The 15,087-nt window shown below is 32.6% G+C and overlaps 2 protein-coding genes across 2 annotated transcripts; one reads left to right on the top strand and one right to left on the bottom strand.

Moving 5' to 3' along the window:
- The first annotated feature begins 2,606 nt into the window (after window positions 1–2,606).
- On the top strand, window positions 2,607–4,481 carry LOC120578243 (serine racemase). The gene is made up of 7 exons (XM_039830724.1): window positions 2,607–2,623; window positions 2,843–3,025; window positions 3,148–3,234; window positions 3,325–3,555; window positions 3,768–3,841; window positions 3,945–4,131; window positions 4,235–4,481. Exons 1-7 carry the CDS (start codon window positions 2,607–2,609, stop codon window positions 4,479–4,481), a joined length of 1,026 nt encoding a protein of 341 aa, XP_039686658.1.
- A 4,767-nt stretch (window positions 4,482–9,248) lies between these two features.
- On the bottom strand, window positions 9,249–14,845 carry LOC25483681 (uncharacterized). Its single transcript, XM_039835039.1, has 14 exons — window positions 14,626–14,845; window positions 14,413–14,486; window positions 14,234–14,326; window positions 14,002–14,116; window positions 13,734–13,771; window positions 12,653–12,750; window positions 12,439–12,494; window positions 11,960–12,236; window positions 11,355–11,479; window positions 11,148–11,204; window positions 10,566–10,631; window positions 10,183–10,257; window positions 9,654–9,743; window positions 9,249–9,421 (listed from the first exon to the last, which is right to left on the bottom strand). Exons 1-13 carry the CDS (start codon window positions 14,641–14,643, stop codon window positions 9,681–9,683), a joined length of 1,155 nt encoding a protein of 384 aa, XP_039690973.1. The 5' UTR covers window positions 14,644–14,845; the 3' UTR covers window positions 9,249–9,421; window positions 9,654–9,680.
- Window positions 14,846–15,087: the final 242 nt, after the last annotated feature.

The following is a 15,087-nucleotide window of genomic DNA, read 5'->3' as shown; positions in this document are numbered from 1 at the left end:
AACGATCAATTAGCTGATATTTTTACAAAACCATTAGTAGAGGATCGTTTTCTTCTCTTAAAAGATAAACTAAAAATAATTAACAATCCTTTTAAATATTAATTTTTTTTCGGCTGACACAAGAAAAGAAATACATTTTTATTAGTATCATTATTTCTTTCTCTCTTGTTAATTGATTTTCAAATTAACCGTTCCACTTCTCCACAAAATATTCCAATTAATTGATTTTCTTCCTTGTTTCTCTCAACTCACACGCCTTTCCTTTCTGCTTTGTAACACTAATCAAAAAAGATCCTTTTCTCATAAGCTAATCACGGCCGTTCATCTCCTTGATCTCAACTTGATAAAAAGGCTAACCTAAAAATTTCATCATTTTCTTTTCTGATTACGTAGACATAACTATGCTATTAACATCAACTCAAAGCCATCACTCTTGTCCACTCCAATATTTTCTTCCTCACCATAAAACTTCATTCTTCCATAGTCATTCATTCTATCCTCAAATCAAAAATGGAAAAATCAAAACAAACCTTCTCTGAACTCCTCTCCTTTGTCGATCAACAAAACCTTCCCTCAGCAAGCCATTCACCCCCACAAACTCCTCCTGCTGCATTTACATGTTCTCCACAAAACATCACCACTACCTCAAGTCTAAATCCTCTCTCAAAAATCGAACCTTACTCTTGCTCCCCTCCTAATAGCTCATTTACCTCTCATTGTTGGTGTCAAAGTGCTTCATTGGTGATTCTTCCTTCCACATATCATTTATGATGGTACTGATAGCAAGCATAGGGAAAACAAATCTTCCTTCCACATAGTTAATAATGAACATGTTGAAGACAAAAAAGTTATATTTGAGGGTGAGATTTGGGCTACTCCAATACACTTGAACCTGTCAAAATCACAACCAATGAAGCTCCTATGCTATGCTTTAGCCTTATTTCAACCAATATAAATTTAAAAATTTGAGAGAAAAAAATATGATTTATGCCAACAGAGACAAAAGGATCACATATAGTTTCAATCACACAACTTACAAACAATTAAACCCAATAGAAACCATGCAATTTTGCCAAGCATCACTTCAAAAAATATTAAACCATGTAAATCACCGACTTGTCAAAATTTAAGAAAGAGATTAGAATACACGCATATGACAGAAACTCACATATGTATAACTTGAAATTTGAAACCTATAGAAGGAGACACCCACACTATCAAAGACTTTACTCATTTTAAAAGAAAATTAGTAGTACCCATTAAAATCTAACTCTATGACATTAAATCTCGTTATAGTACAGTCTTGTGCATTCATGTTCAATTTCCAAGATGATAATTTTAGTAAAGAAAATGGAACCAAGACTAAAAATAAATCAATTACTTTTCAGAATAGAACCAAAACTAAAAATGAACAGAAAAAAAAAGGAGAATTAGTGAAGAAAATCATGTTGAAAGTATAATCTAGCATCACGTAGAATCTGACAGAACCTTTGCTCTAAACACTTCAAAAATTATCTAAAATCTGCTTGAAACATAAAAAGAGACAGATAACCAAAACTCACAAAACCTAATTGATGATTCCAAGATTATGATTAGGGTTAAACTAAAGCTTAACCTAATAAGCTTAACCAAAGAGTTAATTAAGATTGTGTTAAGAGCTAAAAACAAACCACCAACAACATCTATTTGCAGAAACAAAGCATGAATCCAACAACATACATTTTGTCTAAAAAAATTAAAAACAATTGATGAACAATTTAATACTAATTTGATCAAACAAATATTTGGTATCTGCAAATAAATTCTCAATGGCTCGGATTAAAATATTTAAGACAAAACTGGAGCGTTGAATATAAGAATAATACCTCGCAGCAGATTCCTAAACTTCTTGAGCGGATTTAAAAAGGGACATTTTCCGTTGATCAATTTTCCGTTGATCAAAACTCAGCGAAAGGGTCAAGGAGAAACCTTAGAAAAATAGGGTGGAAGGATGAGGGAAGATGCGATAGAGTGAGAGGAAAAAGAGAAAATAATGTGGAGACTGAACATATTACGATGGAGCGTTGAATTAAAATTGAATAGAGAGGAAAAGAATAGCAAGCTCTATAAATTCTTGGTAACATGAGTTAACATTGGAAACTGATAAAATTAAGCCTGACAGTCAAAATACACGTTGGTATCAGCACATAGGAAATTGGAATTACAAAGTGGAATGTTTGGTGGATTACCAGTTACCACTTAGAAGAATTGAATGCTTTCAAAGTGAAGGGAAAAATTAGGGTTAGTAATAGCTTGACCAAACAAGCTTTGGTAAGTAAGATTAGATAAGTATGATATATGAATGCAAGGATTGACCGATGATCATCTTTTAATGGTAAATTAAATGGGGGCACTGATGAGTGGTTCTATTTTCCCTATATATATATGTAACACTCTAAAGTGAAAAGGCACACATTTTTGCCTATTTCTTCATCCGTTGTTTGCTATCAAGGTGTGTGTTTAGCTTCTGTCGACTCCTTTATTTATCAATATGTTTCTTTTGTACATTTAGTGTTTTTGTTGTCATAAGTACGTTTAATTATATATTCGGTATTTTGTTTACGGAAATGGTAATTCTTACAATGTAAGAATAACATTTTCTTGGTTTTCCTTGAAAAATAAAAGAGAACTTTTTTCCTCTTAAAATGATAATAAGCCATCACACGGCTTATTATACATAGAAGACAAATCATGTAAAGTAATCATACTTTCAAATAGACAGGGATAATATTTATTTATTTTATCATTGGACGGACCCCTATAAAAAGATTGATTTTTGTATCTTAATATTTTTATTTTCTAGATCAATTACTAGCATTGAAATGGAGGGTGAAACGACAAAATATGCCGCTGACATATCCTCAGTAAAAGAAGCATACGATAGGATTAAATCATTGGTCCATAGAACTCCAGTTCTCTCCTCCACCTCTCTAGATGACATATCTGGAAGAAAACTATATTTTAAGTGTGAAAATTTCCAAAAAAGGTGAGTGATAATAACTTTTTGATGAACATAAATAAATACTATATCTAACTCGTACACTTTTAAGAAAAGAATAAAGAAGAAAATAATATATAATATTTCCTTTTGTATTCTATGACCATTAGCGGAGCTTTTAAATTTAGGGGTGCATGCAACGCTGTTCTCTCTCTGACCGATGAAGAGGCTTCTAAAGGAGTAACTACACACAGCAGGTGTGTTTATGCCGTAATTATATTTGAACAACCATTTGGTGAAGTATATTTATTTGATGAAGTATATTTATTTCTGTTTTCTACAATCAGTGGGAACCATGCTGCTGCATTATCTTTGGCAGCAAAGATAAGGGGGATCCCTGCATTTATTGTGGTTCCGAAAAGTGCACCATCTTGTAAAGTTGAAAATATTAAGAGGTACGATGGAAACGTTAATTTGGCTGAGGATAATATGCAGTCAAGAGAAGAAGTTATGAACAAAGTGAGGCAAGAAACAAGTGCTATCTATATACCTTCTTCAAATGATGGCCGCATAATGAGGTAGAATATCGTGTTTTAACATTTTTGTGCTAATAGCTTGTCAACAACGCCGATTATCACAAGGTGGACTTATTCTTTACATAATAGTTCACCATGTAGGACTTATTTAGATAAACAACTTAACTTAGTGTTTGTAACATAAACACTTATTATACAACTTATTTATATACTTCTCTTTTGCTCTTTGACATGTTTGCTGGTTGATCTTATAGTGGCCAAGGTACCATATCCTTGGAGTTTCTTGAACAAATCCCTCAAATCGATACACTTGTAGTACCAATAAGTGGTTTGTTCTCTCTTTTTTACGTCAATCCATCATCAAAATGTTTCACAATTTGCATATAATTTAGTATCCTCTTATCGATTTTGTTACAAAATGATACTTGCAGGCGGCGGTATGATAGCAGGAATAGCAATAGCTGCCAAGGCGATTAATCCGGCTATTCGTATTTTGGCTGCTGAGCCTAAAGGAGCTGATGATGCAGCTCAATCCAAAGCAGCCGGAAGGATAATAAAATTGCAAGAGATAAATACTATCGCAGACGGTCTTCGAGCATTTCTCGGAGACCACACATGGTAAAAACCAATCCTTAGCAATCATATAAGGGAATTGGCCTTAGCAATCACATGGTCTTCGAGCATTTCTTTCGATTAATTTGTCGAGTTTTCTGTGGCACAGGCCAGTTGTACGAGATCTTGTTGACGATATAATCACAGTGGAAGACTTTGAAATCATCAAAGCAATGAAACTATGTTTTAAAATTCTGAAGATTGTTATCGAACCAAGTGGAGCTATTGGCCTTGCTGCTGTGCTATCTGAAACTTTTCAAAAGAATCCTGCTTGGAAGGATTGCAAACATATAGGAATCGTAGTTTCAGGGGGAAATGTTGATATGGATGTGTTTTGGGAGTCTTTGAACAAATGAATATGAGGGAATTGGGCAGATTTCGCAACTGTTCCGCAAAATAACAAGAGGGCGCACAAAGTAACAAAAAAAAGATTCACCTCATTCTTATAAATTAAGTTGTTGAATATTTGAAATAAATCCCGAAATTCCAAACTACCCGTTATCCAATAAAAACCTAAAATTCCTAGTAATAAACCAAAATCCCCCACACGATTAGTTACAAACGCTTTTTGACAAGCATTTGCCACAATCAATTGCACATGAATATTATTATTCAATTAATAATGTAACATTTTGTGTGAATTATCTCAATAATAACTAGTAGACTTTTGGATTGAAGCTGTTATATTAGTTATTTAATCAACATTTTCATAGCCTCAAATGATAGAGCATTTGTTTTGCATGTGTGAGGCACGTGGTTTGATCTCTTACATCTCCATTTATTTTATATAATTTTATGTTGTTTTTATAAACATGTTTAAACACACAATTTTACGAGAAAAAAATTACGGTAAAAATTTAATAGTAATCAAAATTGCAATCAAAATTTAAAAAGTTAATGATCATGAAAAAGTATTGATATTAAAGTTAATTACAAAGATTAATATAAGGAAAATGATTAAATGCACGACACAACTGTCGTGTGAGTCCCGCGACTGACCTGGCATCTTGATGGGGCCACTCTCTTAAATTCTATTTCATACAAATGTCCAATTTGACCTTAGATCTTTTTGGCTGCAACTATGTGAATCGGTGCAAAGGCAAGGAGAGTAAATCAATCATGTAACTGCTTGTTTACTTTTTTTTATATAAAAATCAAGTGTGATTTGATGATTTCAATCTTATAATGAAATGAAACTTGCTGCAAAGTTCATATATGAATGAGGTTATGGAGTAGTGGTTGCATGACGTCTCTCTGTTCGTTAGATTTGAAGACAAACAACTGCGGCAATGAAAACAAGGAATAAAGCAAGATCGGTGGAAGTAACAGCAGAGATGAGTTGCAAGATGTCGATTAGAATCTACAAAGTTCATACAAAATATGTGATCATGACAGCAAATGTGTTATTTTCTCTTCTGCACTGATATTTCACTTTTTTTATTGTTTATTTTAAATAACTGAATTTAATAAAAAATAATTAAATGACCAATAGAAATTGAGAGTGCACGTGAGGGAGGTGACGTCGTGCGTTTCGTCGCTGCTATATGTCGCACCATATAGCAGTTCTCTTAATATAACATTTGAGAGGTGAGAATAGAAAGAGTTTAAATAAAAGTATGAAGGATTTTGATAATTATAAATAAAGTTTATTATTTTAAAAGTATTCCTCATATGGTCTCGGTCACAAAATATGAACTTCCATTCCATTTCACCCCACATTAATATTAATCACTATGTCTTGTGATATCAGTGTCCTTTGCGATATTAATAATAACAACTTGAATGATATAAACGATATTTTCTATATCATACATTTTCCTCATAATATAAATATCTTAAACTAACCAACAATCATTAATCATTTGATTCAGGCTCTTTGTAAGTCTATAACTTATTAACAACTTCCATTCCTATCCCAAGATCAACTCACAACATGGGTTAAATACTCTTAAACACCTTAATTGAACTCATATTACTTCTAGTTTTGAGCCTTAGAATTATCCCATAAGTTTTGGATTAACTTGGAAACGGTTTTGCTGAATTTTCATAAAATTTCACTAAGACCTCCTTGGAGTATTTTCATCATATCTCAAAAACTAAAAATCATTTTCAAGTCAAACCAAAGCCATTGGAAAGCTAACAAAATTATCTACAACTTTCATGTTTACAACAAAACCTAGTTCAAAACGAAAACGGGTGAAAAATGTGAATGTTTCCAGATTTGCCTGACAGAAAAATGTGAATGTATGATATAGAAAATATCGTTGTTTAAATTGATCATTTTACCCCTATTTAGATTTTATAATCTGAAATATTTTTTATGGTTTTTAGATTATCAAATCCATATTAAATATGTTTTTTGTCTATATAAATATTTAAACTTTTTGTTTTAGTCCCCTAAAAGTTTTCAGTTCACATAATTTTTTTTAGAAAGAGATTCTAATAATATATTAAATACTTTTGCAAAAACTTATTCAAAATTTAGAATGATACACATGAGTTGACTGAAAAGAGGGACCAAAAGTGATTATGGAAAATTTTTGGAGGATTAAATGTCTAAGCAAAATTTTAGGGGCACTAAAACGAAAAGTTGAAATAGTTATAAGGATCAAAAAATTATTTAACCCTTATTAAAAAGATATAATTTAAAACTGACAACAAAATTTAATAATTTATCACATTTTATTGATTGAACATGATTCCATAATGCATTTACATTAACATAACACTAAGTAGTATAAAATATTGGTAGCCAAAATCACACCTCTAGCACAAAAATATGGAGGTGGAAGAAAGGAGAAGGCATGTCACTATGCCCTCATAAGAATTTGGGAGCACAAGATGATGGAACAAAAAAAGGTGAGAATTGAATCGAAAATTCCCAATTCCAGAAAAATACATACAAGTTGATGTTGGACGTCAAACCTTGACCATTCACAACATCCCCAAAACTATATCTACGAAGATTTATGTTTAACATTTTGTATGAAAGGCCAACAGTGAAACCATGACATCCTATCCTTGCCCTCTAATACAAAAGAAAGAAAGAAAAAAGGAGATAATTTGAGGTTGAATGGGATATTGGGAAGAATGAGTAGACATTTATAGGCAAAAGGCAAACATAAACCGTAACAAAAGTCAATGAAAGTTTGAACATGTTGTCGAACCATGGAGTAAACTAAAAAAAAACACATGAAAAATTAATGGAACCATCCAATCTTTGTGAGTAAGCTACCATCCAAATTTTGGACCGTTTAAGATTATATAATCCAAAAACTGCTCAGTATTGGTTAATATTATATTATCTGGAACAATCTAAAATGTGTAATAACTTGTGGTTTAGAGAGCTCGATACATTTTAAATTATGTATTTCGAACTAGTCAAATACATGATTTTTCCATGGTCCATATTGCACCGATAGTTTTTGTGGTCCATAACGCACAATCTTCTATAAATTGGCATGTTTGGTTCATTTGCAAACCATATATACCATAGAAAAATGAACACTTATCTAGTAGAGATAAACACCAAACTAGTTGTAGTTTACCACAACAAGGGAAACTTAATCTGTTTTGAGTTCACATTGATGTCATGTTGTTTGGACTGAAGTAACCTCAACCGCAGAGACATAAAGGTGGACAATGATGAGTAGCGTCATGTTCACCCAAATGACGCTCTAAAACAACGACGATGTTGGAACTAAATTCTCTATATTTGATCAGCGCAATTCGAAAGGGAATGCTCGAGTTAGGTTTTTCCTTGGCAACCAGTTTTATAACTGGATCGAGGGATAAATATGGTTTTTTATTTGAAATCCACTCCAAAGAAATTGTTAACAAATGGATATGGATGGATTTTTTTTAAGGAATGCTAACCGGTGCCCCTAAGATATTAGTTAAGAAATTAAATATAGTAGATATTATGTTGAAAAATGTGTAGTTTATAAGTACCCATATTATTATTAGAGGTGTGATATTTGTACACCCTAAAATAGTCGTCAATACCACACTGTATTCAATCAAGGTGAATTTCAGTGCACATGCAAATCAAGGTGAACAAATAAAAAAATTAAAAAAATTGAAAAAGTAAGTTAGTTGTCCTCACTGCTGTTGTTTACTGCTTCAATGCTATATGGTATTCAAGAAACCAAAAGAGATTCTTAAACATAAATATTCTTCTAAATTCAGCTCTTAACCTCACTCTAACTGGCATGACGTTAGCCGGAAACAACTCTAATCTTCATTGATGGTGCTTGCAAAGGCAATCATGGTCCTTCTAGTCGTGGAGGCATCTTTAGAAATTCTGAAGCTAACTTTTTGGGAGCTTTTACGTGCAACCTAGGGATATCCAACTCTTTAATTGCTGAATTAAATGGTGCTATGCTTGCAATTGAAATTGCTTCTAAAAAAGGTTGGAACCAACTTTGGTTAGAAACTGATTCGGTTTTGGTGACTCAAGATTGTTCCTTGGCCCTTAAGAAACAGGTGGCTTAATTGCTTACACATTTGCTCCTCAATGTCGTTTTTTGTTACTCATGTTTTTAGGGAAGGAAACCATTGTGCTGACAAGCTTGCAGACATTGGTTTTTCCTTACAATCTCAATGTTTGGTGGGATAGTATTCCTAGGAAATCTGTTGGGATTTTGCTAGAAATAGAACTGGTTTACCCTTCTTTAGATTTTGCTAACTTATGAGGGTCAGGTTGATGCCCCCCCTCTTTTTTGTTGTATCTCTTTTCTCTTTTATATATTATATGGGGCTTGCCTTCCAGCAAGTTTCCTTTTCTTAAAAAAAAAAAAAGAAGCTACCGAGCTATTCTATTATAGAAGTTTGCTGACAATAGTCAATTAGTCATTAGACAGTACTACTTTGATATCAAATACAAGAAAGAAAAAAAAATTAAACAAAGTTGATGTATTTGGTTAAAAAATTAAACCATATATATCTACGATGTTTGACTTTTTTTAGGTTATATTCAACTGGAGCGAGTAGTTGATAACATGTACTAAAAAGTAAAGAGAGAATAACTACAAAATAACCATGGAAAAGACAAAAAAAATTAGACAAATAATAAATACATAATTAATTAATTAATCCAGTTAAAATGTTGATAATGATGGATTTTTTCCTTTTGGTGTCATATAATGAATTAATGATGGATTTTATAATTACAAGTTTTACAAGGGAATGCTGATTTTTTTTTTCTTCCAAGTCATGAATGAGAGAGCAACTAGTTTCCTTTCCCTTTTGATTTGAAAGTAATTTATTCTCCAGCATCATCCACTTCCAACTGAATCTAGAAACCATCAAAGGATTATGTGAGAAGTATAGCATAAACTCCATTGATAGAGGAAGAAAACTTTATTCTCATTGATGAAAAGGGTCCTATGATTGAAATAATGATATTACTTGAATACCTAAACCAATGTTAACCATTTATCCTTTTAGTCAACTACATGCAAAGTGCACCAAATACTTTAGAGAAGACTAAAAACAGAAGTAAAACTTAATGGCTGCTAATTTCATACCTGTCAGAAATGGAATCATCATAAAATCTATTTTGCAGCCACAGGTGTAAGATTTTCATGCAACCCAAATGAAGTACCTTGCTCGATGCACTGAAAGAAATTACATCGAAAATCATTCGGAAGAATAGGAACATTGGAGTAATTCATGCTGTCAATGATATGCTTCCAGAAGCATGTCAAAAAGTACCAACCTGTAACTGTAACTGATGCAACTACTTTTAAGGGAATGACGAATTTTGGAAAGTAAAAAAATAATGCTACGCATTTTCAGTAGGACAAGATGAGTTAAATTCAGGCCAGGTTTTGTTCCTTATAGACTACCATTATCATATTAGAATGTCTAAGATTTCATTCTTCCAAAACGTACCCTCCATTTCTAAATGATTGTCGTTTAAGTTTTGTGCTCAGGAATCAAGAAAAACAATAAATAAATAAATTGGTTGACTGAAATAACTTTGACCTAATTTATTAGATTAGGGAAGATTAATACCAAAGATGACATATATAATCAATTTTTTGCAATTAATACCTGAAGAATATAACCATGAAGCCAATCCAATGTCTGAGGAAATGTTTTTGCTGACACAATTACCACGGCCAACCCCTGTAGCATCATATGGTAAAAGTTGTTGAAGTATATGATAAGAAGTGCAGACGAATAAAATTAAAATCACAAATTTATAAGGGCTTAATGTAATACTATAATCAGAAATAAGAATTCATACTAAATGTTTCTCATTTGTTAATAAATAAATAAAAGCAATCTAGCAAATAGATAAAAATGTCTAAATAAAAGGTAGATATGGAACAATTTGAATTGTGACAACATGCGGGAGTTGTCTTGGTAGTTATCAAAAAAATGATATCCAAAAATTCTAGCAATCAATGTAATGTTATATTTTTGTGACACACCTGCGATGTGAACGAGCACAGATAATCCTGTATGGTTTTCAAGTTGGCTATGAGCTTATCAAGATCCTGCAAATTGATTAACAACATTCAGAAAACAGATGAACTGAACAAAATTCCAACATTTATTAGTTTATTCATGTGGCCTTTTTACAGTTCCTGATCTGGTTCAGTGTTCGAATTAGATTGTTAGAATATAAGAAAATATCTAATAATAGTTGCGAGTGGAGGAGACCTTATTCAGATTTACGAAAGAAAAAATGAATCCGAGTTCAGAAATAGGAAGACTGAGGCTTGTTTGGTTTGACATTTTTAGTTGCATGATAAATTGGAGCAGATTGTTTGAATGTTTTTAAAATTAATAACTAAAATTGGTTTATTCATAAGCACTGTTCTTATTGATGTTTTACAAGATTATTTCTTTGGCATCATTCTGATTCTGTAGTTTCTATCATTTAAAAATTAAAAGGATTTTCAAAGAACAAATCACCAATTGAGTTCTTTTGCGTGCCTCTCAACATACTAAAATGAAATACTCGTCAGTGTTTAAATACAGGAATAATAAAAGTTTATAATTTATTGTACCTTATCTGGGCACTTCTCGATAAATGTATGAGAGGAGATCCACTCTTCAAGTAATGCCTACAAATATGGTTAGAGAAGTAACACTAGATTATTTGACTTTTAAAAGCTACAAGTAAACGGTGCTATTGATTGTGCCTGTAAATAAAAACAAAAACCATTTATGCGTGTAATCGTTACTTCCATGGAAATAATGGACAATGAGACAACCTTATGATCGAATTCAGCCATCTTCAAAACAATAGGCACGATTATTGGTTTGGGGCCTGACTTCTCCTTACTAACAATTATTTTGTCCAACGCCAGTTCCGCAAGAGAAACATCTTCATGACAAACTAATTTGACATCAAAACATTAAATTGAAACCAGTGTTATAATAGTAGAACGCTAAATATCCACGATGTGAAATTGCAAATAGAGTTGCGAAAAAATAGCGGAAGCCACATTAGCACTTGAGTTAATTATATATGTAAAGAGGCACGCTGCATAAATCAAGTGCACGGACGCAGAGCATAGCTTATATAGGAGTAATACTCGGACTTTTCAGTTTTTCTATTTTAAAAATAACTCATGTTCGGCACACATGCAGGTTATGAAGTTTTATTATTTTTAAAAACCCTGAATTTCTTTTTACCGCTATTGTCGCTACATCAGTGTCCAGAAACTGGAATAGCGAAAAGAGGATTCAACAAATTCCATTATGGTATACTGGTACCACCGCTACTTGACAACATTGATTGAAAAAAGTGTCATATCATGGTTTATTTCTTAGTATGGAACTAAACAACATTAGAATATGAATAATAATAGATAACCTTTATGTTCAGTAATGTTTCCATTTAGGCTCAAGGATGGCATGGAACTTGATACTGCATCCACCGTTTCATCATTTACTCCCTCATTGGAGCTCAAAATCTTGGATTCACTCTTCGTCTCATCACCACTACCCACATTAATATTTTGTGTGTTTATTGCAGTATTACCATCCAATTGCGCAGACACCGGATCTATTTCTTTGTTTCGTGCATATGCACTGGAAGGCGTTTTGTTTTCATCATCCACTAAATATATGCTAGGATCCAGATGTATTCCCTGTCATTATGAAGAGGAAAAGAAAGAAATACATAAAGCGTTACAAAAATTGCAAGCAAATGTTTTTCTATCAATAAGTTTATGAAGAATTTGCGGGTGTGGTCATCAACCTACTCATAGTTGGTATTATAAGAAATAAACAAATCGAAATACAGATTTACAAGACTAAAAACTGAAAGGAAATACATGTCCATACACATACCTCGATTATAATTGGTTTTCCATCTTTCATTGCCTTTTTCAAATCACCACCCAAACCTACAAACCAAATGTAAAATTAACAGATGAAACCAAGCAACTATAAAGAAAATAAACTAATCATAGCACTCTGGCAAAAAAAATGATGGCTGTGATGATTAGCCAAATACACTTTATAAAATGATAAAAGATCTCAAGCTAGAAAGAACTGTGAAAACCTTTACGAACAACCCTACATTCTCTGCAAAATTCAGTTATTAACTCTTCTGATGAATTGAAGTCTCGGGCCCATACTGGAGTTGAAGCCAATGGTACACTATACAAGACACAAGAAGATAATCAGTCATTCGTCAAAAAATAAAAAATAAAAGATAATCACTCAGATTTTGTGTGTAAATGTATGAGTAATACTACTAAGTACTCTAGTGATCAAAGAGCTGAAAATCATCAGGCCTAAAATTTAAACGCCAACAGAAAGTTTAATTTTGTCAAAGGTTTTCACATGTATGGTTATGCAGTATGTTCATACATACTAACAAATGCAATGCGCAATGTCAAAGTAAAAACCCTAAAACATAAACATACTTAATATTGAGTTATATAATTAACCAGTCTTGTCAATCAAAGATCACGGAAAACAGTGGTTTGTTCAAATTCTGCTATGCTACAGTGCTTTAGCACTGCTATGACCATTATTTGACAACACTTTGAACTAAATACCATATCGCGGAATAATAGTAATTTGTTCAAATTCTGCAATGGTATAGTGTTATAGTGCCTCTGTAGTCTCTATTTGACGATGTTGAAATTAACACGTAAATAACAATATATATCAAAAGAAGTACACAATTTTAATACATAGTGGAAGCGACAGAACCACTACCAACATTGGCTTACTATACGAATCCAATATCAATATTGAATTAACAAACATGGTATTTCCTATGCAATAACATATAACATATATAGACAAACAGACAGGCAGACAATCCGGTACATGCCGATGGATATAATTTCAGGCCAAAAGTATCCTAATCATGGTTTGTTATGATTTTCTTGAATAAATACACCCTCTGGTCGCTATTGCAAGAAAAAGTCCACTTTTTAGATTCATTCAATAAATGATGTATGCAGTCTATTATGTAGACCACATACATCATATATTGAATGAAGTTAAAAAAGTGGGTTTTTGCTTATAATAGCGACCGGAGGGTGTACTTATTTTGTCAAATAGATTCTTTCAATCAACGCGAAAATATAAGTCAACTTGAGAATGAAATAAAGAAGTTCAGGACATACTCTGTTGATGTGCGTAACAATTCGTAAACCATATCTGTCTGTCAGAATCAAAAAACCAAAATGTTAGAATCATTTCCATATAGAACATCAAAATAAAGTATAGAGATAACTCCTATTAGGTGCATGTTAATTAACTAGAAGAAAGAAGAAAAAGCAAAAACATTTCGGTCTGGTTAGATAGATCGAAGTTTTTGTTACCTAATTTAACTAGTATTTACTTTATATGATAGGGGAAGATGCAGATATAATAGAAACATTCAATGCCTACCTGTAACACATTTGGCAAATTTAGCCTTTGTGCAAGCTGGGTTGCAACAGTAGACTTCCCAACACAAGCAGTTCCACAGACAAGGATTACTAATGGAACTCTTTGATGGTGAAACCTATGCAGGAAAAGGGAAATGAAGCATAATCATACACACACAGAACATTTACATACGAAACGTCTATTCATACATGCATTGTATAGATTGAATAAAGAGATTACAAATGTATGAAACCTTGTCATCATCTTATAGCGATTTACGTACTCTTCTCCATATCCTCGCCGCTCCATAAGCTTAAATAGGTTGGCTTCCAAGTCGGACTGAGAGCTGCAGCATAAAAGCACAATGAAAGATAATATTTAACTAATTTTACTTAAAACCAGCATCGCAAAAAGATGATAGGAATAGCATACACATCTAGAAGGCTGTTGTCTATGAGAAGCTTCTTCAATTCGAGAGCAATTTTGATAGCTACATGATTTGGAATCTGAAAAAACAAGCTATGATTTGTTATGCACTTTATTGCACCTACAGACACTTGTGATTCCATGAATTTTGAATTATGTTATTTTCTCAAAATTTTATCCATGTTGACGTGTCCGTGCTTGATAGAAAAGGAGCATTACCTTGGTTACAGTTAACATTCTACATAGCAAAAATCGGGATAGAACGTAGTAATGATCTGCATTATCAACCAACCACACTTTGACCTAGACGAAATCGTATTTGGAAGAAGCGTTACGACAAGAGAATCTGACGGAGGGGAATTGCTGTTTATCATCACTTTCTTCACTGCAGACGGGGCTTGCCACACTGATTGATTTCCCTTTCTCCTTCTTCATTCTATGGATATGAATATGATCAAATCAATCCCTTTTTCTCTTCTATTTCTTATTGATTTCTCTTATGTTTTTGTTTTGTTCTTACATGTTTTTCTTAATTGTAAATGGAATGAGAAAAAGTTGAAAATGATAATTGAATTGGAAAGAAAGAGGTATTAAATGGTACCTTAGGAGAGAGATAGAGAACGATGAAGCAAAGGAGAGGGCAAAGTGCAGAATGAGAATGATAAAGTGTGACTGAGGATT

This window comes from Medicago truncatula, chromosome 1 (genome assembly GCF_003473485.1).
Source record: "Medicago truncatula cultivar Jemalong A17 chromosome 1, MtrunA17r5.0-ANR, whole genome shotgun sequence".
In the NCBI taxonomy this organism is placed as follows: domain Eukaryota; kingdom Viridiplantae; phylum Streptophyta; class Magnoliopsida; order Fabales; family Fabaceae; genus Medicago; species Medicago truncatula.
The sequence above is the reverse complement of the archived record's forward strand: the minus strand, read 5'-3'. Positions and strand labels throughout refer to the sequence as shown.

Bases quoted from the DNA above. Each gene is read 5' to 3' on its own strand.
- LOC25483681 (XM_039835039.1), bottom strand. The intron at 14,117-14,233 runs GTTTCATACATT...TTTCCTGCATAG, and splicing joins CGCTATAAGATGATGACAAG to GTTTCACCATCAAAGAGTTC. The intron at 11,480-11,959 runs GTTATCTATTAT...ATGTCAAATTAG, and splicing joins AAACATTACTGAACATAAAG to TTTGTCATGAAGATGTTTCT.
- LOC120578243 (XM_039830724.1), top strand. The intron at 3,842-3,944 runs GTTTGTTCTCTC...TGATACTTGCAG, and splicing joins ACTTGTAGTACCAATAAGTG to GCGGCGGTATGATAGCAGGA. The intron at 4,132-4,234 runs GTAAAAACCAAT...TCTGTGGCACAG, and splicing joins TTTCTCGGAGACCACACATG to GCCAGTTGTACGAGATCTTG.